Source organism: Cryptotermes secundus, unplaced genomic scaffold (assembly GCF_002891405.2).
Source record: "Cryptotermes secundus unplaced genomic scaffold, Csec_1.0 scaffold333, whole genome shotgun sequence".
NCBI lineage: Eukaryota > Metazoa > Arthropoda > Insecta > Blattodea > Kalotermitidae > Cryptotermes > Cryptotermes secundus.
This window is the reverse complement of record NW_019742965.1, coordinates 871,001-894,373: the sequence shown is the minus strand read 5'-3', so window position 1 is coordinate 894,373 and position 23,373 is coordinate 871,001. Positions and strand designations below refer to the sequence as shown.

At 37.7% G+C, this 23,373-nt stretch overlaps 1 protein-coding gene across 3 annotated transcripts in view; it reads left to right on the top strand.

The window, feature by feature from the left end:
- Nucleotides 1-1,556: 1,556 nt before the first annotated feature.
- LOC111873464 (autism susceptibility gene 2 protein) overlaps nt 1,557-23,373 on the top strand; it is a 241,050-nt gene continuing 219,233 nt past the window's right edge. For all 3 annotated transcript variants that reach the window (XM_033755097.1, XM_023868206.2, XM_023868205.2), the window contains exon 1: nt 1,557-2,176. In XM_033755097.1, coding sequence (XP_033610988.1) covers nt 1,937-2,176 — 240 coding nt within the window. In that variant the 5' untranslated portion in view covers nt 1,557-1,936. The remainder of the gene's footprint in view (nt 2,177-23,373) is intronic.

The window sequence follows — 23,373 nt, the reverse complement described above, 5'->3', positions numbered from 1 at the left end:
GCGGCGGCCCGGGTTCGATTCCGGGTCTGGTCAAGTGGGATTTGTGGTGGACAAAGGGGCGCTGAGGCAGGTTTTCTCCAAGTAATTCGGTTTCCCCTGCCAATCTTCATTCCACAAATTGCTCCACAATCACCCTCGCCTATCATCTGGGACTGGTACAATAGGCCAGAAGTGGCCGCAGTACACGGGACTTAGTCCCATCCCACTAGCAATAAAAAAGATACTGAAATGAAAGACGTTTTATCTGAATTAATATATTCTATATCTAAAGGCTCAGTACCTTCACTAAAGTGTGAAATTTAAAGAGCTCAATCTTAAGAATACGGTCTTCTGTGACTGGAAGTTGTGTGGTTTGATAGACATGTACTAACATTTCGGAAGAACCAACTGTCTCCTCCTTCTTCAGGGTAGAAGACTTTTATTGTTGGCTTTTATTTTCGAACGCGGGCTACAGATAGTCAGAGTTCGCTATTCCTGTTCTAAAATGTTTTGTCTGCACAAGTTTCCTGAAATAAATATTAAATAATTTTAGTTCCTGATCACTTAGAAATTATATAAGAGTAAAAGTTACTCGAAATGTCTTACCTTAGCCGTTTCTTCGAAATACAGATATTTATGTTCCTAGTGAATTTTTATATTTCTGCCAGGTGCCAACTGCTGCGCCTGACAAGAACATTGACTCCAGACCGAATCAAAAGCAATGCACGTGAAAACAAATTACCCGACTTTATCTATTATGTGCTATGTTATGATTAGTGAATGATGGATTAGAAATTGTATGAACGGAGACGACCGTGCCATACTATACCGTCTTTTAACTGGCGGGACTGAGGAAAAATGCTAATAATCGATCTCACGGTCGAAACGTTGATCTTCCGAATACGGAGCAGTTCTACCCAGTTGATCGCAATGTTCGATACATTAGCCGAGCTACTGTAATTCTGCTGAAAATTGCAACAGCATTCTTTCACAGTAACGTCAGAAATGTTTAGATTCGACGTGTGTGTGTGTGTGTGTGTGTTGGGGGGGGGAGTAGAGACTACTGACGTCTCTGCGGTCTCCCCCCCCTCTCCTCGGCTTCCGACGTCTTGTTTTTTATGCAGTCCAGACATCTCAGTGTGGCTTTGAACCCGTAAACCCAGACAGACTGAACCTCCCCACCCCTTACTAAAATACGGCCTTGCTGCTCTGAAAGCATGCTACTATGTCTGTATTTAAGTTAACATACTTTTTTGTTTGTCTGCCAGAATTTAATTATATCAAATAATATTTGCACGTGTAAAATGTCCATTACAGAGAACAGTGCTCTAATAAATAGCTTTCAACACATAGTTTCAGTTTCACGTACCACAATTTTAAAGGATTATTGAGAATTTTAAGTCTTTTACCGTGTTTATGATGTTGTCTTGAATTCAAAAACAAATTAACGAAAACACTTATGTGTTGTTAAATTAAATGTTTTGTGATGGTGTATTTCTGTTTTCTGTGTTGGTTGTCCTGTTAGAACTGCTACCACAGCCTTTCGCGTTTTCATACTATGACATCGTTCAGTAGTATTGTATTGACTAGTGTAAAAACTGAGAAGTAATGTGGTAAATTGTGTGGTATCATTCTTCGGACTTTTGTACATTTTCGAATGAAGGAAATGTGATGTGAGATGTGCTGAATATGTTGTGAGAATAATGTAAAGACTAGGTTGCGGCCGGCGGATGGATACGCTGCCATTTTAGGAGGCGATGCGGCAACCGTGTATATTCCGCCATTCGAAACAATCAAAGTATTTTTCTCCAGGTGCAAGTCCTGGAATTTTGGCGAATAGTGTGTGGTATTTATGAAGTTTGTGATATGCGATACGTTCGGATCAATCTGGAAATTTTAAGGATTACAGTGAAGTGAGAATTTTGTTCATATGTGATATACAGGATGAGGTAGGGCGATGGAAAACGAAGTGAAGCAGCGAAATCAAAGAAATCGTCGACGTGAACGGGCGCAGCGCATGCAAGCTCAGAGAGAAAGCAAAGCGAAGGATGGGGATAGTGCAGAGGACGAATCTCCGGCTCGTGAAAAACCTCAGAGACCCCCAAATAGGAGAAAAAAATCGAAAGAGCCGCCGTTCGAAGAGGACATCATTGATGGATTTGCCATTTTAGCTTTCCGCACGTATGAGGATCTCGAGGTAAGACGGGCCATTGTTTGAAGTGGCCCGATTTGCTGTCATATATTTGGTTTTAGGCATTTTATCTTGTTTTCAGATATTGTAGGTAATGGATGACAGGCCATTCGCGGACAACCCTCAAACGACTAAACATATGTGCCCAAATATGCAGCAGAGGGTTTCATGGTGAATTGAGGTTTCGTTGACGTATGTTGGGGGGTTATCCATTCGTGATAAAGTAGGTATAAACACATTTGTGTTAAGAGACTAAGGTACCCACGTAGTTATTATGATTTCGGCAAAATCCGTTTTGTTTTGACAGTGACAAGCTAGGCCTGTAAGGACAATGAACTTTTCTTATGAGAGATGGGGGTTTCATGATGGAGACGATTTAGATTATGGTTCTCTTGAGTTATGACACCGTCTGGTTTGGTAGGTGGTTACCAGTATTTCAGAGGAGCCTGCTGATTTATTTTCAGGGTGAAATTACCCAGAAGACAGGCAGTATGTTCCTTAAAAACAATGGTAACCACATATCAGACTGGTATTATTATCCTTGTGAAATGTGACATCATAATGGTGAGTATGGAGATTATGGTTTTCTAGGATGTCAAGTTTGGTAGTTCTACCAATTTTCATGGTGTCACACAGATACTTCCCCTAATTTTAATTCAGAAATTATTTATTAGGCTCTATTTGCTTTTTGGATAACTGTTGTGTTACACTGTTATGTATTGTATAATGGACCAAATACATGGAATATCTATATTTCATGATAAAATTGGAGGTATTATTTTGTTGGTTTTCAATAGATTTAAAGTTGACAAGTATAATGCTTTGTCTAATAGTACAGAACTTGGCCGGTACATTATAGAATATGAAAACAGAAATTCCGGTTTCCATGAATGGAGAGTTTAGAAAAAGTTGCCAGATAGCCAGTTTGGAGAAAGATGGTAGACAAAAGAAATTTTATGTATTAGGTGATAGGATAACCATGCATGTGGTGTTTCACTTAATCTTTTTGTGCTTCACTAAAATGTTTCACTGCACAGCCTGTTGTTTAGCAGGCAGTACTTACAACTTTGCCTAATGATTTGTAATTTATGATGTACTGAAGGACTTCTTACACAAATTTTCCTTATGCCATAATGTTATCAGTAGTTGCTAATGAGTGATCTAATATTTTGCTTATATCATTCCTCTAGTCTTATGCTTGTATGCTGTCTCATTAATCTTATATATCATAAATGAAAATATTCTTCACATATTTCCATGCACAGTACACAATTTGTTAATTATGAGTTTTCCATTAAAATGATGCATTAATATAGTCCTGTCATGTTCCTGTTTACTGATTGTAAGAGGAAGGAAAGGTGTTTCATAAAATGTTCATGTGTTGTAAATTATTATTTGCATAAGTGTCATTTTGATCTATGAATAGATGAAGGAATGGTATTAGAATGGATCTTGGGAAATGAGGTGTGACTGGATTTATTTATCAGACTTAGGGTAAATTGTTGGCTCCTGTGAATGTGAAAGAAGCCTTTGGGTCTCATAAAGGGCTGGGAATTGTTTGACTACTTGAGTTTTCATCAGCTTTTCAAGAAAGACTAGCATCATGGGATTGGTTGGTCTGTCATCTCATAAAATGCAAGGAATTGTTTGCCCAGCTGAGTGGCCTTCAGCTTCTCAAGGAAGTGGCAGCACCATGGCGTTGGTGCATCTCAGTTGGTTATGTAATTCAGATGTGACCAAATTTTGCTCTGTGAAATTGAATTGCATACAGGAGTGCAAATACATTTGAAGTTCAGTTTATTTGCTCTTCATTCTTACATATAACTTATATTTCTGCCCTAGAGGAGGTTGGGATTTGGTATTGCATACAGATTTGTGGGTGCTGATAACAAACGTAGATTGGACAAAAGTATGTCGTATACTGGACATGATGCATCACCAGGGCTCAGCAAAATCTCTTGCTTTTTCATCAAGGGTGATGGGTGAAAGAGTCTTTGAATTTATTTGTTAATATTCTTTCCTGCTCTATTTTCTGCTTCTGTGTAGGTGGTGAATAATAAATTTTGTAACTTATGTGTGTATGAAGGGCTTTGTTAATGTGGCACTGACATGTTTTAACTCACATGTAAGGAAATTATTAGAGTGAAATGGAATTATAATAGCATGGGTAAGCACAGTTTATCTTGTGTAGAATATCTCAAGGAGTCAGAGTTTTTTCTTGACAAGTGAACTGAGCTAACATATGTTGACCCCTCTGCATTTCAAACCAATGTAGAAATAAACAAATATTCTAGGGTTCATCATTGACCCTTTTAAATATTTTAACTATTTATAATTTTTTTTTGGGGGGGGGGAATATATGCTTTTGTTTATAAGAGACTACAAGGAAGTCCAGAGTGAATCCTAGAGGACAGAATGAATTGTATTGACCCGTCTTAAGATGGGGTTCAGTAGTCATACTTGCTCTAATGGCTGTGTTGCCAATATGAAAAGAAGAGGGGAATTTCTTAAGCTTCTGAATAACAAGACACCCCAGAAAGGCTGTTATTTGAAATATGTTGTTATGAAAGGCATTTCATATTCTGACTGCCTCTGTGGTCTAGTGGTCAGAGCTCCAGATTCGATTCCCATTGCTACCAGATTTTCTGAGAAGCGGTGGGTCTGGAACAGGTTCCATTCAGCCTCGTGAGGATAATTGAGTAGCTGTTTCAAGGAAATAGTGGCTCCGGTCTAGAAAACCGAAATTAATGGCCGTGGGGATTCCTTGCGCTGACTACATGACACTCTCTATCCCCTAAGTTGGCACTAACTTCGCTGACAAGCAGTAGTCACTCGGTCGGTATAGTTCACTTGCGGACAAAAACCATGGAGTTTGTTTGTATTTCATATTCCTATCCAGTTAGACAGCATATGAATCATGGAACAGGTGGCCACTTGAGGACAAGTCTTAAGATTAACAATTTTAGTTTGCAGTAAATGATAGTAGCAAGTGTGTATACAAAGGGTCCCCAGCTTCAGGTCACTGAGGACAATATTGTATCTTGGGTACCTGGCTTTGGATTTCTTTATAATAAAAATCTGTATTTTCCCATTAAAATAGAACATTGTGCTTAGCCCAAGAGAGCAAGCATTGTGACTGTAGTAGACACATATGAGGCCATCAGACACTTGTCAGATTGATGGTGCTTAAAAATTAGCCCCTGAAGGTTTGCTGGACTCTGTTGATATTGCATACAAGCATTGAGCATTAATAATTCCATCATTTCAAATTTTTTTAGGTGTTGCATATGATCTCTTGGAATATTAAGGAAATATTTAGCATGAATTTTTGTACAGTTTCTTAGGCAAAATTTGACATGGGGGGAGGGGTCAGGTAACCTCTTTATGCCTGACCCATAAATAATTTGTGTAACCTTTAAAATATTAATGGATTTGTTTATCCTTGATCAGAAGCAGAAACAAGGTGAGTAATAGGATTTTAATTGCAGTAATGCTTTCCAATGTGATGGTTTTTGAGAGGGGTATTCCAGAAATATTGTGTGTAATACCCAGAATGTCAAAATTCACACTTGTCCAGGCATGGTTTTATGGTAATCCTCTCAAGCTTTAATAGACACCAGTTGAATTTGACTGCAGCTGTATGGCTGAAGTTGGCCACTACTCTGAACCCTAATAAATAACTTGGAATAATGTAAGATCTTTGGTGACTGGGGTGACTGTTTTGGTATTGACTTGGGGAAGGACATTTGCTTCAGTTACTCCAAGAGCTGCTGGGTCCATTGTTTGCTCCTGATCTTGTTAAGGTCCTCCAGACCATGAAGATCATTATCAAGTGGGATGTGATGCCTTATAGTCTGGTAGACATGCAGCATCTATTAGACTACAGAGCACCACATCCCAGAAAACAGTAACCTTGAAACCTGAATAATGTGTGCCATGTTTCTTATTAACCTATTCACAACAAGGAAGTGTAGGCCTATTCATTGTTGTGAAACTGACCTGTTTCAATAACAATGCATAAATCATTTTTGTGTTTCATCAAGTTTTAAACTGTTTTCTTTGCTGTATCATGGCCTGTGATGATATTTTCATATCTTATTGGTATCTGGTGGAGAAATTTGTAACCATTATCAGTATTTTCTGCAGTTGAAGATATTTGCTTAATTTTGGTAATCTCTGCTAGTGATGACAGTAAATTTGTATTGGGTATGTAGGATGCATATGGATCTGTCTGGACTGTACATATTATTAAATTTTCATTAGAAGTTCAGAATTGCAATAATATACTCATAGCTCAATTGCAAAATATGAGGATGAAGATTATTATGGCATTATAAGATTATGCTTATGCTGACAGTTTTGATATAATTGTTCTATGTCAGGAAGAAGTAGTTCTGTCTTCTGGTTTGTGACTGCATGTAGTGCTGTAGGTGGATACCAGCATTAAACATGCTGCCTCAGTCTTCAGTGTTCAAGTGAAAGGGGTGAGCATGTGATCAGGTTTTGTAGGTAGGCCACAAGGAAGGTCAGTATTGAGAGCCATTGAAGGGGGAGAGGAGAAGAAACCTGGTCTGCCAGAATTTAGTTAGAATGAAGTGGTTGGGAGAAGTACAAGAAGCCTGATTTGATAATTACATTGTGACCTAAAAGAGAAATTGCAGATTTTGCANTGTATGATAGTTATGTTTTTTTCTTATTCCTAGTGGGGTGGTACTAAGTCCCTTGTACTGCGGCCACTTCTGGCCTATTGTACCAGCCACAGATGATAGGTGAGGGTGATTGTGGAGCAATTGGTGGAATAAAGATTGGCAGGGGAAACCGAAGTACTCGGAGAAAACGTGCCCCACCGCCACTTTGTCCACCACAAATCCCACTTCACCAGACCCAGGATCGAACCCGGGCCGCCGCGGTGGGAAGCCAGCTAATATTTATGTTAATAGCACTAATAATCTTCAGAATTTATTATTGTATGGATATGTATAAATTAAATGACTGGGACATATCATGGCTTTGTAGAGAACTCTTAGAAGCTTTTTCAGCTTGAAAATTGACTTAAAGTATGTAAGTAAAACGTCTCTACCTTTCAAAATATTACCATCATGTTACAAAGGAACAAGGTTCTGGTCTTAAATGTTCCAGTTAAAGTGTTAACATACACACGTACTGAAAACATAAGATGTCTTTTTGTGACTTACAGTGAAGTGTGTGCCAGTTCATATTTTTGCTTTTGCCTAGAAATGGGGCTGCAGACTGTACAGAGCTGAAATCATCTAAGAAGCAAGGGTCTATGGGTATCATTATCTTACCTTTTCCCTTCGTTTTCTTTCCTGTTATTTTCTTTTCATGATAGTAAACTCATTATTTCTATTTGGAATAAGGAAGAATTGCTTGATCAGTGGAAGGAGTATCCGTTTACAAGAAGGGCCATAAAACTGACTGTAGTAATTATCGGGGGGTATCACTGCTATCAACTTCATACAAAATTTTATCCAATATCCTTCTCTCAAGGTTAAGTCCATGTATAAATGAAATTATTGGTGATCATCACTGGGGCTTTTGACATAACAGATCAACTACTGATCAGATGTTTTGCATTACTGCAGAAAATATCGGGGTATAATGAGACAGTACATCACCTATTCATAGACTTCAAGAAAGCCTATGATCCATTTATGGGGGGAGTATTGTACGGTATTCTCATAGAGTTTGGGATATCTATGAAACTGGTTAGGCTGATTAAAATGCAATTAAATGAAACATGTAGTAAAGTCCATATAGGTAAACATTTGTCTGATAATTTACTTATCCAGAATGGTCTAAAACAAGGAGATGCTTTATCGCTATTGCTTTTCAACGTTGCTTTAGAATATGCCATTAGGAAGGTTCAAGAAAACCAGGTGGGTCCGAAATTAAAAATTGACATCAGCTGCTGGTCAATGCTGATGATAATCTACTGGGTGATAACATAGGCCCCATAAAGAAAAACACAAGAAAAGAACAACAAACTCTGTGATTTTAGTCCACAAGTGAACTATACCGACCAAGCAACCGCTGCTTGTCAGCAAAATTATTGCCAACTTTTGTGGATACAAGGTGTCACGTGGTCAGTGCAACGAATCCCCACGGCTGCTATTTCCTTGAAATAGCTCCTCAATTACCATCATGAAGCTGAGTGGACCCTGTTCCAGACCCACTACTTCTCAGAAAAAAATCTGGTAGTGCCGGGAATCGAACCCAGACCTCTGGATCTGTAGCCAAGAACACTGACCACTAGACCACAGAGGCTGTCCTAAAGAAACACACACAAACTTTAATTAACACTAATAAGGAGGTTGGTCTAGAAGTAAATGCAGAGAACGCAAAGCATAGGTATGAAACTTGGTCTCTGAGATTATGGGAGTAACATAGACTGAAGTGTATTTGAGAACAGGGTGTTGAGGAGAAGATTTGGACCAAAGATGGGTGAGGTGACAGGAGGTGGGAGAAAACTGCATAGAGAGGAGCACCAAACTTGTTCTCTCAGCGAAGTAGATAACTTGGCAGATAGGTATGAATGTTTGAGAGGAAGTTGCTGCCTACATCTTCAGACTGGAAGAAATGAGCTCTCCACGAAAATCTCAGATCTTACATTCTTTCCATTTTGTTTCTGATTCATACTGGTGTGTAGACTATGTAATTCAGTCCTCATGAAATGTTGAAGTCGATTAATGAGGCTTGTGTGAGTTTTAGCTGCTAGGAGTAGGATTGTCTTTTGCCAGTTGGCAGGCTGTACTGGAGTGTGTATTGAGGATATACTTGTATGTGTAAACAGCTTGTCACATATATCTGATAGGTAGGTGTTTGCTCTTTCCCTTACTCTGTAAGCTTGAGAGAATTCAGGGAGAAGTGTTTTTATCACATATAAAATTCACTATTGAAGTGAAATAGGGACCAGATTTGAGGTCATGTGGTAAGCAGATCGTCCTCTTATTATGAAGGCCAGGTTTCAACCGTAGCTCAGAGGCAAGCTCTCATGAAATGTTTTGGTGCTTTTCCCAGGCCCTCCAGGAAGATTTGAGGATAGTACCTTGGGGGGTCATTCCATATCAAATCAGCACAGCTGAGGGCAAAATATTCATGACCATCTCTGATTCCAGTGGAATTTTTAAAAGCTTGGTGTGTCTCCTTAGGAAGTGATTTTGAAGTTCTAAGTTTTCTTCAAATTTTCACTTCCGATTCACAAAATGTTTTCAACTCTGGTCCTAATTAGGCTATAGAGCTAATTTTTGTAGTGACCAAATGCTGTCTTAGTTGAGGCTTTCATTTAGTATGACACTCAAAGTATTTTTGGGCTCATTAACATTTTGACCTTGACATTTGAACATAGTTTATGAAAGAAGCCATATTTATGCAAGTTTTTCCATCAGCAGTTAGTGTTCATTTCAGTATATCTTTGGAATATATCGTGTTGGGATTTGAAAATGATGAGAGGATGTGTTTTCTGCCTGTTAGTGCTCCGATTAGGCATGATGATGGGTCTTGTGACCTGGACCATGGGGGTCATTAGAAGAGTCCCCATTTTCCACTAAAAATTGTCACAGGTGAAATAGCAAAATAAAAACTTCAGGAAAATCAAGATAGCCCTGGAAAGAAAAACATTCAACTTAACCGCTTGTCAGTTAGGAAAATCTGACAGGAGTTGCCTCAAATCAAATGGTTTGTACTGCCAAGAAACTAGTCATGGGAAATGAATTTTGTCAAATCCAAATGTAAAAGCAGCTGAAGTACTGCCCCCTGCAGCAGCTGAAATGGTGAAGAAATTTTATGTACATGATGAAATCAGTTGGATCATGCAACCGAGACAAGATTCAACTTGTCATTACTCAGAAAACAAGAAGGTTCATCTCCAGAAACAACTGTTGTAACCTAAAAAGCCTCTGTAACTTTTAAGGAACTGAATTCAGAGAAGTTGCTACGCTGTTCAAAGTTAAAACTGGATAACTGTGTGTTAGCTGGAGCAAGTGGTACACATGCAGTTTGTGTGTGTACCATTCATCACAATGTGAAACACAGTTCAGATGTACAGTTGCATGATCCTGCTGAAAAGCAAGCAAAAAATTATGTGAAATATGTCAAATGTAAGTTGCTTTCAGGGAGACATATCTCCAGGAACTGAGGACCTAATCATAAATACAGAAGCAGAGCTTTGAAGACAGTAGCATAGACATTGTAATCTATTGTGGAAGACTACTGATAGATAAGCTCTTGAAACAACTATTCAATCTTACAGTGACTTCCTGGAGTTTTTTCCTGAAAAGTTAAAACATCCTGCTTCGTCACTGTTTCATAGCATGACAGCAATCATGTTCCTATAAGGAACTGAAGTTGAAACTGAAAACTAGAGAAATTTCTGATATTTAGGTTTCTTCTGATTCCTAAATATTCAGCATACAAAATTAAGTACAAGATTTCTACAGGAATAGCGCTTAGGCAACCCTTCAACCATTTGTGGCTTATTATTAACAAAACTGAATGACCATAATACATCAGTTTTGTTGTTATATCATATTGTTTAAAATATGTAACTGTAGTTGTGTATTTGTTTAAGAGAAATTATGCATTTTTTCCAGGGAAATTGAAAGAATTGTCATAGCTTTACTATTTTTATGGTGGTGCTTCACAGTATAAAAACGGGAAGAATTTCATAAATCTCCACTGTTATAAAGATGATTTTGATATGGATTCTGAGTGGCATTTATTTGTAGTATCACATAGCAGAGGGGCATGTAATGGGATTGGGGGAACAGTTCAAATGCTAGCAAACAAGGCAGCCTTGCAAGAAACCCTTATTAGGAGCAGATTGTGAAACCAAGACAGCTTTACAAGTGGACTGTTGTAAAGATTCCCTCAGTCACATTTGAGCAATGTACTTTTGAAGATCACAGGAAGGAAATGATGATGGTTGAAGAGAGGTTCAGGAAATACAGGAAATACCCCAAAATACTTTATATCATTCCTGCTTCAAGAAATCAAGTCCAGACAAAGATCTTTTCTGAAACAAATGTTCTCAACACCACACAATGCACTTGCAAGGAGAAAAGTATCAAGTGGAAGAAGACATTACAGGATTTGTAACTTGCCAATATGATAGGATATGGTGACTTTTGTGTGTTTTAGAAATGGGCAACAGAGAAATTCAACTAACATTTTTTCATTCCTCTTGCTGCAGTAAATCTTTAATGTATCATTCACTGCCAGACATTTTATGGGTCCAGCTTCAAAATTCTTATATCAGTGTATCCAGAAATTGTAGTGTGTCACACATATGGTTTTAGTGAAAAGAAGTCATGTTGCACCCATGAGAAAGAGAACCAAGGCTTTGCAGAGTTAACTGAAAAAACCTGATTTTAATATTTCAGTCAATATCCCTGCCATGTTTCTTTTTATGTTGTATTACCGATGTAGCCTGCCATAATGCAAGTGATCAGCAACAGTATGTATGTAACCTATAGTTATATAAACGCATATAATGTATCTCATTAACCAGTTCATGTCCAATTATTAAGTTTTCTAAAATCCTACTTGGAGAATTGACAAATGTTACCAAGAAAACTAGCACTAATCTGTCTATACAGTTTTTCTTCATAAATTAAGGTGCGAGATGGTGAGAATGTTGATGTGCCCGAAGATATGAGTGACATGCCAATTGAAGCCCTGTATTCAGATTTTCAGTAAATACAAGATTGATCACTGTGCCTCAGTAAGACCAAGAGTTATAAGCTTGTCTGTGAAGCTGTGGGGAAAAAGAACGAAAACTCAAGGCTTTGAAATTAAATTTGATTTGTTTCATTCTGGTCCGTCACACTAACAGTGTTACACAGTGAAAACAACACAGCAAGCCATGAGCAAACCCTGGACGACATCAAGAACCTCCTCATCAAGACAGACAGGCGGCACAAAATCTGCCCCATACGAGAAGGACGATAGGAGTATGGACACGAACCTACGTGGTTTAAAAAATTTTAACTAGTGACAAAGGTTTTTTAAATTAACATCTAGAAACTTTAAAAACTTTACAATACCAGGAAGCTGCTGTGATTGTGAAATGTTCGACTTTATGCGTACTGTGCATTATAGAATATAAGTATATGTATTTTAAATCAAAACACTATTGTGATGGTAGTTTCCAGTTCGTAATGATGTTACCTCTGAAGATGGTCCATACGACCGAAACATGTAAGGGAGATAAGTTTTCATGTAGTAAAAACTTATATGTCACATTGGATGGAGTGCTTTGAAATTAATTAAAATAGGAGAAAATATATCATTGTATTTGGTGATGAGTACGCATTTTGAAGCTCTGCAGTTTGTTTCATATTTGGATCCGTCAACAATCTATGTATGTATGTATGTATGTATATATAGTATACGTTGCAGTTTTACAACATATTTTATTGAATTGAATTTGTTACTTATGACCCCAAATATTTGAACTTTGCCACTTTTGTGTATTTATGAGCTGTATTTATACAGCATGATTTTGTTCTGCAGTCTGATGTGCCTATGTCCATTCTTTTTGTTTACTTTTAGACCAACCAGATTATTATCGTCTTGAGTTACTGGTAATGAATATAATTTCGCTACAAAGAAATGAATCATTGTCATATTGGGACGTATTCATTTTTGCACCCAGATATTTTCATCTCGTCACGTATTTCATGTTTTTGTGAGCTGTGTTTATAGTATGTTTTTGTTGGTCATTCTGATGTACCTACGTGAACATGTACTTTCTCTGCGTTTATTTTTAGACCGACCTGATTACCAGATCTGATAGTTTCTGCTGACGTGTTTGATTTTTTTTTTCCACTGGTAAATGAATCATTGGCATTTTGGGAAGTATGTTCAACTCATAATAATGAAAATTGGTTCAATTTTTAGGTGAATTCCTGCTGTGAACGTCTGTTGAAGTCGCTCCGTCCGTCCGTACTCGTGAAAGAACACGAGAACGGCGAACAAATTTCGGTTAAATTTGATATATGTAAAGTTTACGAACAATTTTTTTTCGACGTTTCAGTTTTCATTTTGACCAGAAAATTTTAAGAACCAACAAGTTATGTGAAGACATATGCGTTTCTGCACCCACTCCTAACGTAACTCCAAAAATAGGAATTTTGGGAGCCAAAACTATATGAAATCAAAGTTGTAGAGAGAAATTAAACACTGTTTATGCCGAGTAAACTTTTTTGCTTAAGTATTACAGCTTTCGAGATGATTAAAAGTGAGCTAACATTTCTTAACTTTTATGTTCAACGTCAGTAATGGTCATTCTTTTGAACACATGTGAAGACTGTGTAATCGGTTATTCGGGGTAGTAATTTAACGAAACTTCCATGTGAATTTATATTCCACATGTATGCAAATATACATTTAATTAAAATATCTCTGTTATAACCATTACTATATTGAAATTTAAACTTTATATACGTATTGCCACCGTTTTTGGCGTTTCGGTAACGAAAAATTGAAAAGGGAAAGCGCCAGTTAATTTCGCCATGTCTGTCGTTTGTACTTTCTGCAAGTAACAACTCGAGAATCGCATGAACGTATTTTCATTAAATTCGATATATGGAAATGTTACTGAAGTTTATAGAAATAGACCAAGTTTTTAATCGGACGCAAGTAACTGATGTTACATGGGGATTTATATGAGCTTTTGTATGCATATCCGGCCTAACTCGCCAGATATTTATCGGAACGAAGGTTGTAGAGAGAGGTGAATCACATTTCATATGTTCAGAACACTTTTTTTCCTGTAAACCCTTTGTTTTCAAGGCAATTAAACAGTGCATTGAATGCGCCAGAATTTTTACGATACTATTATATGCCCTAACTTATTTGGACACAGTGTAGATAACAATTCTGTTTCTTCTGTTTCTCCTAGGCACACAGTGAAGTAATTAATGCGTGATTCGAAGTGACACTAAACATGATTCCTTACAAAATTGTCACAGGTGTATTAGAATTAACATTTTTTTTTATTTATGGAACAGTATAACTAGGAGATTGGATTATTGTCGGGATACATCACAGGGGAATTTTGTCGGTCAAAGGGAGTAATCAATGCTGTTTGTACCACTACAGGGACAACCAATGAAATCCTTTTCCAGTACATGAAAACAGAACGTGCATTCATATGGTTCGACTTTGGCAGCAGAAAGTTTATGGTGTGTGGTTTCTTTCAGCATTTGACTTCGTGTCGTAATAACGAGGATGCGGAGTACTCCAGTTTTGGAGAACACATATATGTAACTTTACATGCCTTATTGATCTTGATGTCTATTTTATACAGGCTTATAAAAGGTTCCTAGTATTTTATTACGTATTAATCACCTAGAAGAAATTTCACATAGAAGAACTGGACGTTAATGATATATAGTAACATTTATCGGTATTTGGATCAGTTATTAACCCGCAGTCCTTAATTACTTACCATCTTGAGGTCAGTTCTTTGTCCACTCGTTACTGCATCGCAACGCCATTGCTGTCTGACTGCACTCTTTTCTTCTCTGCACTGAACTGAACTGAACTGAACTGAACTGAACTGAACTGAACTGAATACAAACTATCTGACAAACTCACTAATTGGCTGCACTGACTAAATGAACACTGACTTATGACTCTCTTGTCTGCTGTCCGCCAGACCTACAAATTTCTCGTCTTTTTGCGCTGCCTCAACTGAACTGGGCTCTTGCGAGAATTCGACAACAGTTTTATAGACTCGATCAGCCATCGGGAACGTTGTAGGAAGTTATCGGGCGATCTTGGCCTTCGGCATCAGCTGAACGGTTTCCGGAACGTGCCAGAAGGCGCGAAGAGGGGGTCTTCATATTTCTATCGAAAGAGAGGCGCCCACAGGACAAGCGACGCGACCCCTGCCCGTACTCAGCTCCCGCGAAATATTTTATATACAGATTTGTTTATACAGTGTGTCATATTATTAGGTCAGTGAAGTTACTATAAAGTTATATATATATATATATAATATTGATATTAACGTTTTTAGCCTTTGGTGTAGATTTCCACCGTAGATAGCAAAAGCAACTTAAGTTCCAAACTAACCATTTACTTCCATCAGGTTGCAAAATTGAGAACGTTTGGTTCATCTTGTGTTTCTTTTTCTTAAAAACCAGAGTGCTCCAGAAATTGGTTCAGTTTCTGTTATCAGGTGTAAGGTGGAAAGAGCTTATGATCCACTGGATCAATTTGATAGGTTCAGTTACAAGATCACGAAAGAAGTTCCATGTGGAGGCTGTAAAATAGTAAAAGTAAAGCTATCTTTGTAACAGGCCATGACGGCCCATAGGGTTGTGAGACGTTGAGGGTCCCACATTATCTAGACAAGGCATGTACAACGCGTCGATCGCGGGACGATTTTTGGTCGATCTCATAGGCCTGTAAGGAAATTATACGTGAAAAGCAGGTAAATTCACTTGTAATATAATATGATTATATTCAGATTTTGAAGGGAAAATACGTATTAAAGTAGTTTATACTTTCAATGTATGTTGCTTTTACAACAGACATCATGTGTCGTGTTATTTTTACCAATATTTTTGCTTAAAGCGAGGTACGACCATAGTAGGGGGTGGTGGATCACTGGCAGTTCTGACACTTAAAAGTCGATCACAACCTGTTTGAAGTTGGACATGCCTGATCTAGACAATCGGCTGAAAGATGGCGGTAAGGTTTTCAGCCTTATGCACCGGCCGCGCTTTACTCCTCAGGATAATTATTTAATTAATTCCTAGTACTCATTTCTGTTAGAGGCTGAGTCGACCCCAGTGCCATAATGCGGCTGGAAGGATTAGGTCAGTTGAAAAAATCCAACGACCTCATCAGGACTTGAACCCGCGACCTTCCGGCTTGTAGCATAGTGCCTCAACCAACTACGCTACTGAATGTGGAGGCTGTGTTCTGTTGAAATCAAGGTTCAGTCACGGGAGCTGAAATAAAATTTCCAATGAATATTAAGAGCAAAAAACATAGAAGAACTGAAATGAAATCGTCTATATTTAGGTTAAAATCCTTGCAAATAGTCATTGTAAGCAAACCTAAAAAACAATGGGCAAGTTTTATAAGACAGAACTTGTTTATTGCACTTCTGATTCCATTCCATTAGGCAGTGGTGAAACAAGAAACTGATGTTTGGAGTACTCCATGACTGTCACAAGTAATTTATTTGAGACTGATGGTAGCCAGTCTGCATACCTATTATAGAGACGCTCTTTATAATGGGTTATTATTGTAAGCAGTTTGCTTTAATGAGCAATGCCTTGCACATGTGCTTAAGTCTTTATCAAGAAGCGAAAACCAGTTGAAATTTATCATGAATAGCACACTGATAAGAAATACAGGACTTGTACAGTTGTATAGTGTTCCGTTTGTGTGAGAATAGTTTGAGTATATTATACCCACTGACAGAAAGTAATATTTTTTTACTAAAATATGCCATAATAAAAGAACATAGGTATGTCATGAAGTACCTAGTTCTAAAAATGAAATTATTAGACATATACAGCAAGTTACCAATTTGCAGGACTCTGATTTTTGTGGATAGCACAGTCAGTAAAGTGACCGGATGAATGGTCAGGTTTTGATTCCTGGCAAGGGAATGGGTTTTCTCATTGTCATTGTGGGCATCTCAGCTCTGTGGGGGTGGATAGTTTCTTTTCTAATGGCTGTCATTTCATTTTTCATTTGTATTTTATTCTGTAGAACAAAATACGTCGATATGACATGTCCATGTATATTACTGTCGAAATACATTAAAGATTATGGTATAAACTTATTAGAACATACACTTATCAGTTGCCAATATTACAGAATTCTTTATAGAGATAATCTTCTGTTGAGTAATAGCATCCCTTAATAAGCAAGTCCTTCAGTTTCTTTTTAAACTGGTTGTTGTTATCTGTTTGTTTTATGTTGTTAGGTAATTTGTTATAGAAGATACAATCTGCTACTGATGGTTTGCTGTTACAAAGTTCTGAATTATTTATGTATGTATATATCTATGATATTCGTTATTATTTATTGTGTTATGTGTACTTGTTTATTTACAATGAAATTACACTTTTATTTTGTATATAAGATAGTTTCTTGAATTTGTGGTGAGTCAGGGATTTTCTTTTTCCCTCCGGGTAAAACAGCTGGAATGTGAAGCTGAACATTCACCTCCATTAAGTGTCAAGGTCTGGAATACTTGGAACATTACCTTCATGCCACCAGCATGCCCTTGTGGCATGATTTTGGTCATAGGGTAACTTTGTATTAATGAAGTGACACCTTTTCACTCTCAGTTCCTTGTTCCCACAATTTGTGCACCTTTCATATAAGTACCTCGCACGAAAGCTACTGTACATATCTGAATATGAACTTCTAATAATGTGTAACAGCTGGCAACATGATAAGGAAAATTTTAACATAAAATTGTTTGTATGACTGTATGTTATGAGGCCTGAGATAAAGGTTAAGAAATCTTTGTTTCAATATAGCATTCTTATTTTGTTACTGTTTTTATAAAAATAATAACAGGAATTGTTGATGGTGGTGGATCAGGTAATAAGATGATGTCTGTTCTGACATTTCATCTACAGCAGTAGTAACCTTACTGATGAGAAGCTGTAACATTAAAAATTAACATACTTATTTTCATATATTTTGATTTAACTTGCAAGATCTTTTTGGGTCAATTTCTGAAAATTCCTTCTGCTTTGCAAGATTTATAATGAATATCTGCGTATCATCTATTTACATTGCGTGGTTTGTCACTGAAAGTCTCATCCTCAGTTTAGAGACCAAATGGTTATCAGTACCATAATCAGCTTCTTTGTAAGGTCATCCATCAGTCATACTTTAATGCATTTTTTATCAGTTAAATGTGATCACATGTCACTGCATTTGTTGATGAAGCTCAGTTGTCTTGTGTTCAGTATACAGCTTAATGGAGATTGGGTTTGGCATAGTGTACCAGTGTGAATTTACCAGTTAGCAGATTTATCAGTTGTAACTCTAATTTCATTTAGATTCTTGCTACATATTATTCTGTTTTTTTACTTTAGTATTAAATCTTTCTGGCAATGTTTATGTCATATCCATAGAATAGAATGGCTTTACATTCTGGTTAAAACTTCCATGCATGACATCCTTTTTATCTTATATAAGCATGTTTCTGTGCAGTAATAGTATTACGCTCCATGTTCCGAAGAATGGCATCCTATTATCACCTTGAAGAAAATGTGTTTACCAAAGCAGGAAGGAATGATAGAGACATGGTGAAAATAACACACTTCACTGTTTGTGTTTATCACCTTATATTGTTAAGGTGATTAAGTTAAGGATAGTGAGAAGGGCATATGTAACATGTGGGCAAACTGTGTTATCCCGCAACTGCTTGAAAGTAGAATTTTCCACAAATATAGTGTAGATTTGTTATTTGACTTGGCAGGCATCATGTATTGGTATGATTAATCACAGTTGTACATTTGTTTTACTGCCGGCATTGTTACAGTTATTTTCCACAAGTGGACTGTGCTGTCCATGTAGCGATCCCGAAAGTGAATGTTCGTATCTTGTCTCACACCATATGATGGATTTGTGTACTATGATTACAGTAACAAGAGATTGTTTGTTTAATGATTTTATGTCGTGCCCAGTTGGACTGACAGAATTAACCTTTTTATATCTTTGCTGTTTTGATCCAGAAGCTTCAAAGCTAATGTCAGTCAGTGCAGAAAATGTTCTTCAGTGGTAATATTAATTGTGTTGTTTGGCTCATTCTGATCAGTGTTAGTGGCAGATGAGTTTACAGATTCCTGAAGATTGTCCATTTTAGGAAGGAAAACTCCGAAAACAGTTAATTTGCTGTGACATGCATGGGAGTTTTTTTTATTGCTAGTGGGGTGGGACCTAAATCCCTTGTACTGTGGCCACTTCTGGCCTATTGTACCCGGGCCCAGATGATAGGGTGATTGTGGAGCAATTGGTGGAATGAAGATCGGCAGGTGAAACCTAGGTACTCGGAGAAAATCTGCCCCAGCGCCACTTTGTCCACCACAAATCCCACTTGACCAGACCAGGGATCGAACCCAGGCCGCCGCGGTGGGAAGCCAGCGACTAACCGCTTGAGCTATAGCGCGGCCTGCATGGGAGTTTAAGCCCCCATTTCTTTCTCCCATAAGGTAAACATTGGCACAGTGAGTGTGTTTTCATAGTATATGTGGTAATAGAAGTGTTCTGAAGGTCACAAAGGTGATGGATATCAACATAAGAACCTGAGAGATGTTAAGTGCAATCTATAAATTGTTCTTCAGATTGTAGTGCAGAATTTTCTGCATGGGCATGCTGTTCTTATTACATTATTATTTTTTAGTTGACCTTGTGTTAATAAATACATGCAGCTCTTATCACCCCAAGGTATTGGTTCTTTGTTCTGACTCACAGTTTTTGGAGGCATTTTGCTCGATTTATTATGAAATTTGTGCAGGCCTGCATATGACGTTGAGACTTTCACAGGGATCACTTGTCATCCACTTTCATTGCATTGTACTCTGAGGGTAGCACGCTCTCAAGAAATAAAAACATTACCAGTGTTTTGAGGAACCCTGCAGCCCCCTTTAGTCTTGAACCAGAAGACAAGGCGGTGAAAGTTAAAGATCAGTTAAACTACTACCTTTTAAGTACCATCTGCGAGAAAGGTTTGAAATAGATAAATACTGTGTATCTGTTAAGAATTAGCAGAAATCCACATCATTATTTTAAAAATTAGCACTCCCTAATGGGGTCTCTTCTACCCTCGATGTACATAAGAAGTAACTTTTAGTTCAGTAATTACCGTTTTGAATAGGTAAGCTTATTGCAGAAGCGATTGATTCCCTCGGGATATTTAAATGCTGATTGCTTTAATGGCTTAATTTTGAAATATGCCATGTCATGATCCTAAGAGTTTGCGTGGCTCTTAGATTGTCATCTGTGAGGCCAGTAATTTACTCTTACTGAGTATACTGATGTATAATTAACATATTTAAAGGGTTAACTACCACTGTTACCCTTTCCTTCAACAGCTGCTTCAAATGATGCAATAAATAGTGTATAAATGATGTATAATTTTTTTGAACTTCTGGATGTATTTAGGAAGGTACTGCACGTTTAGGAAACTACTAATGATTAGAAAACATGGGGAATAGATCACAGTAGTATTGGATATTTTTGTACTTCAGAAGTACTGTAGTTCATATAGAATTATATAATCGGATGAAAGTAAGAAATCTTTATTTTAAAAAATGGACTTACTACATTGTAAGCTAANAGTCTAGTTCTACCGTTCTACAATACCAGTTCAGTGTTCAAGCAGTTCACTACTGTTGTTATCCATCTGTGTATACTGTGCAGCTGCAATAAATCCTATAGGACAGTTCAACTAGTGGTTGTCTCATTCATACGACATCACATAATAAATATAAACTGAAATGAGTGATGAGGCTTATAGAGGCACGAGTCCTGGATGGTCAGTGGCCCTGATCCACCCATATGTCATGATTGAAGTGTGACTCAAGTATCTAGTACCCAGAGTCAACCCAGTTCATAACGCAAAATCGCAAAGATGTTTTCCCCTTCATTATTTAGTTTTCTCTAGGCTACAGATCCAGAAGTCCGTGTTCCGATTCCCGGCGCTACCAGATTTTCTGAGAAGTAGTGGGGCTGGAATGGGTTCACTCAGCCTGGTGAGGATAACTGAGGAGCTATTTAAAGGAAATAGCGACTCCGGTCTAGAAACCCGAGATTAACGGCCGTGGGTATCCGTTGCGCTGACCACGCGACACCCTCTATCCGCTAAAGTTGACACTAACTTCGCCGACCAGCGGTGGTCGCTCGGTCGATATAATTCTCTTTCGGACTATAGGCCATGGAGTTTGATATGTATGTGTGTTTGGATGATGAGTTGGAAATGATTTGAAAGGAAGCGAACATGATCTTTTTGTACACTATATCAGCAGTTTGAAGGAAAGATGAAACAGTCACAGAAAAAAGCACCCTGGTATTAGAAATCAGGAAGTCATGAATATGAAAGAGTAAACTACAATATTCCAGTGTCTGGTAACTGCAGAGAAGTTGTAAACAGACTTGCATGATCACAGTTCAGAAATACACAAATTAAGATTTCCACAAATTACATAATTATAGCATATTCAGCAAGGAACATCTGCATTGGTCATGTTTCCACAATTGTGTTCTTGTATTGCAAGCGAGGGGTGACCTCCACTTATGGAGTATAGCTACGAATATGTTCAGTAAGCAGGCACAGACAGGAGTGTGTCATGCCATAACTAGAGGGTTGGGCATGGATCCAACTATTCCTCGTCATAGAAACTAATGTGTTACAGTGTTTTAATATTCGACGATATCGCTGCTGTTTTGTTAATCATTTGTTAAGATAATGAAACCATAAAAATGTATCATTACGCTAAATTTGAGTATGATTAAAATTAATTTCACCGCACAGGTTTTAGCCTCATATGTATGTCATCATAATGGGTGTCGCTCATTAGCAAGGAAGCTGTTATAAGTGACGTAAAACCCGAAAGAATGTTAAAAATATGTAAATCGATTGTAAATAGATTGAAAGAGTGAGAGCCTCTTAATGTTGGTGTTGTTATAATGGCACATTCGAAATATTTTTAACGATACATTGATTTTGTAGCCAGCATTTAATAAACTAATAACTATAATTTTCCTGAGTTCATTTTTGAAATCGGAGGACAGAGTGCATTCTACAAATGAAGATCTGGTTGTAATCCTCTTATCGAAGATTGCACGAAGCCATTTTACATGATTGACAAAGGGAATATTCCACCCTTTCAATCTAAGATGAGCCTCAGGGGGCCTAAGTGTATGAGAAAAGTAGAATGGCCTTAGTCTCGCTCACACCACGTCTCAATATCACTGAGAACTCGCTGCAGCTTTCTGAGAACATAACTGTCTTTGCGGCATGTCGCATATGTCACATCCAACGATACAACGCACGCAGCCACAAGAGTAGAACACATCATGAGACAATATACACACAACATTAGAAACATAAGAACGACCCCCATGTGGATGATTACACGCGAATTTTAAAAATATGACTATGAGATAATAGGTTTTAACAAGTTTTAAACACGTGAACTTTATTATTATATAAGGACGTATACAAATGTAATATTATTTGTAAATGGACATATAAAGGCAAGCAGTGAAATGGTTGACGGATCGATACACCTGAAGATGGCAGCATACTGCCGAAACATGTAGCGTAGAAGCGGTAGATGGGATTGTGTTCACTTGAAGACTGTTAATATACACATGAATATGAATCAGTGCAACAGGACGCTAAAATACAACATGCGTATATATATATATATATACTCCTGTGTATATATATATATATATATATATATATATATATATATATATATACACACACACTGTACCATGTGGGGGACAGGACGGAACTTTGTGGCACCCCTGCTTGTATATGCCTTGGCATAGACATTCACCTTCCACCGAAACTCTGAATTTTCTCTAAGAAAGAAAAGAGCTAATAAGCTTGATTAGATTGATCGAACATCTGACTTCCGATAATTTATAGAGCAAGCCAAGGCTTTTTCAGTAACAAAGAATATAGCAGCCGTAGACATGTTATTGTTGAAATTTAAGGTGTCGTGGTCCGTAAGCCTCGTACATTGAAGTGTCGTGCTGTAACGGGCACCAGACCTAGGCTCAAAGTCGAAGTTATGTTACGACGGATGTTCGGTCGGTCAGTCTGTCTTGGAATAAAGCATCCATCTGGGGCTTAAGACCCGATCTCTATTACTGTCAAGACAGTTGCAGTCCCTCGGCACGGACAGACAGAAAAAAACAGCTCTTCTGTTGTTGCTTGTGTGTCTGTTGGGGTTCCCTTATGATCACTACCGAGCCAGTCGTTTGGCGCGCTGGTTCCTGCCTAACAACGACTGTTATCTCGTTTGTTTCTCTTTGCTTAACAATGGGTCTCTGCGCCACAGTATGTTCTCCTTGGTTTTCCAACTGAGAATTGTTTCTATAAATTTTTATTTATTGCCAGATCTGGCTTGGGCATTGAAAGGAGTGATTTTGCTTATACTTCCAGAATCACAAATGTATTT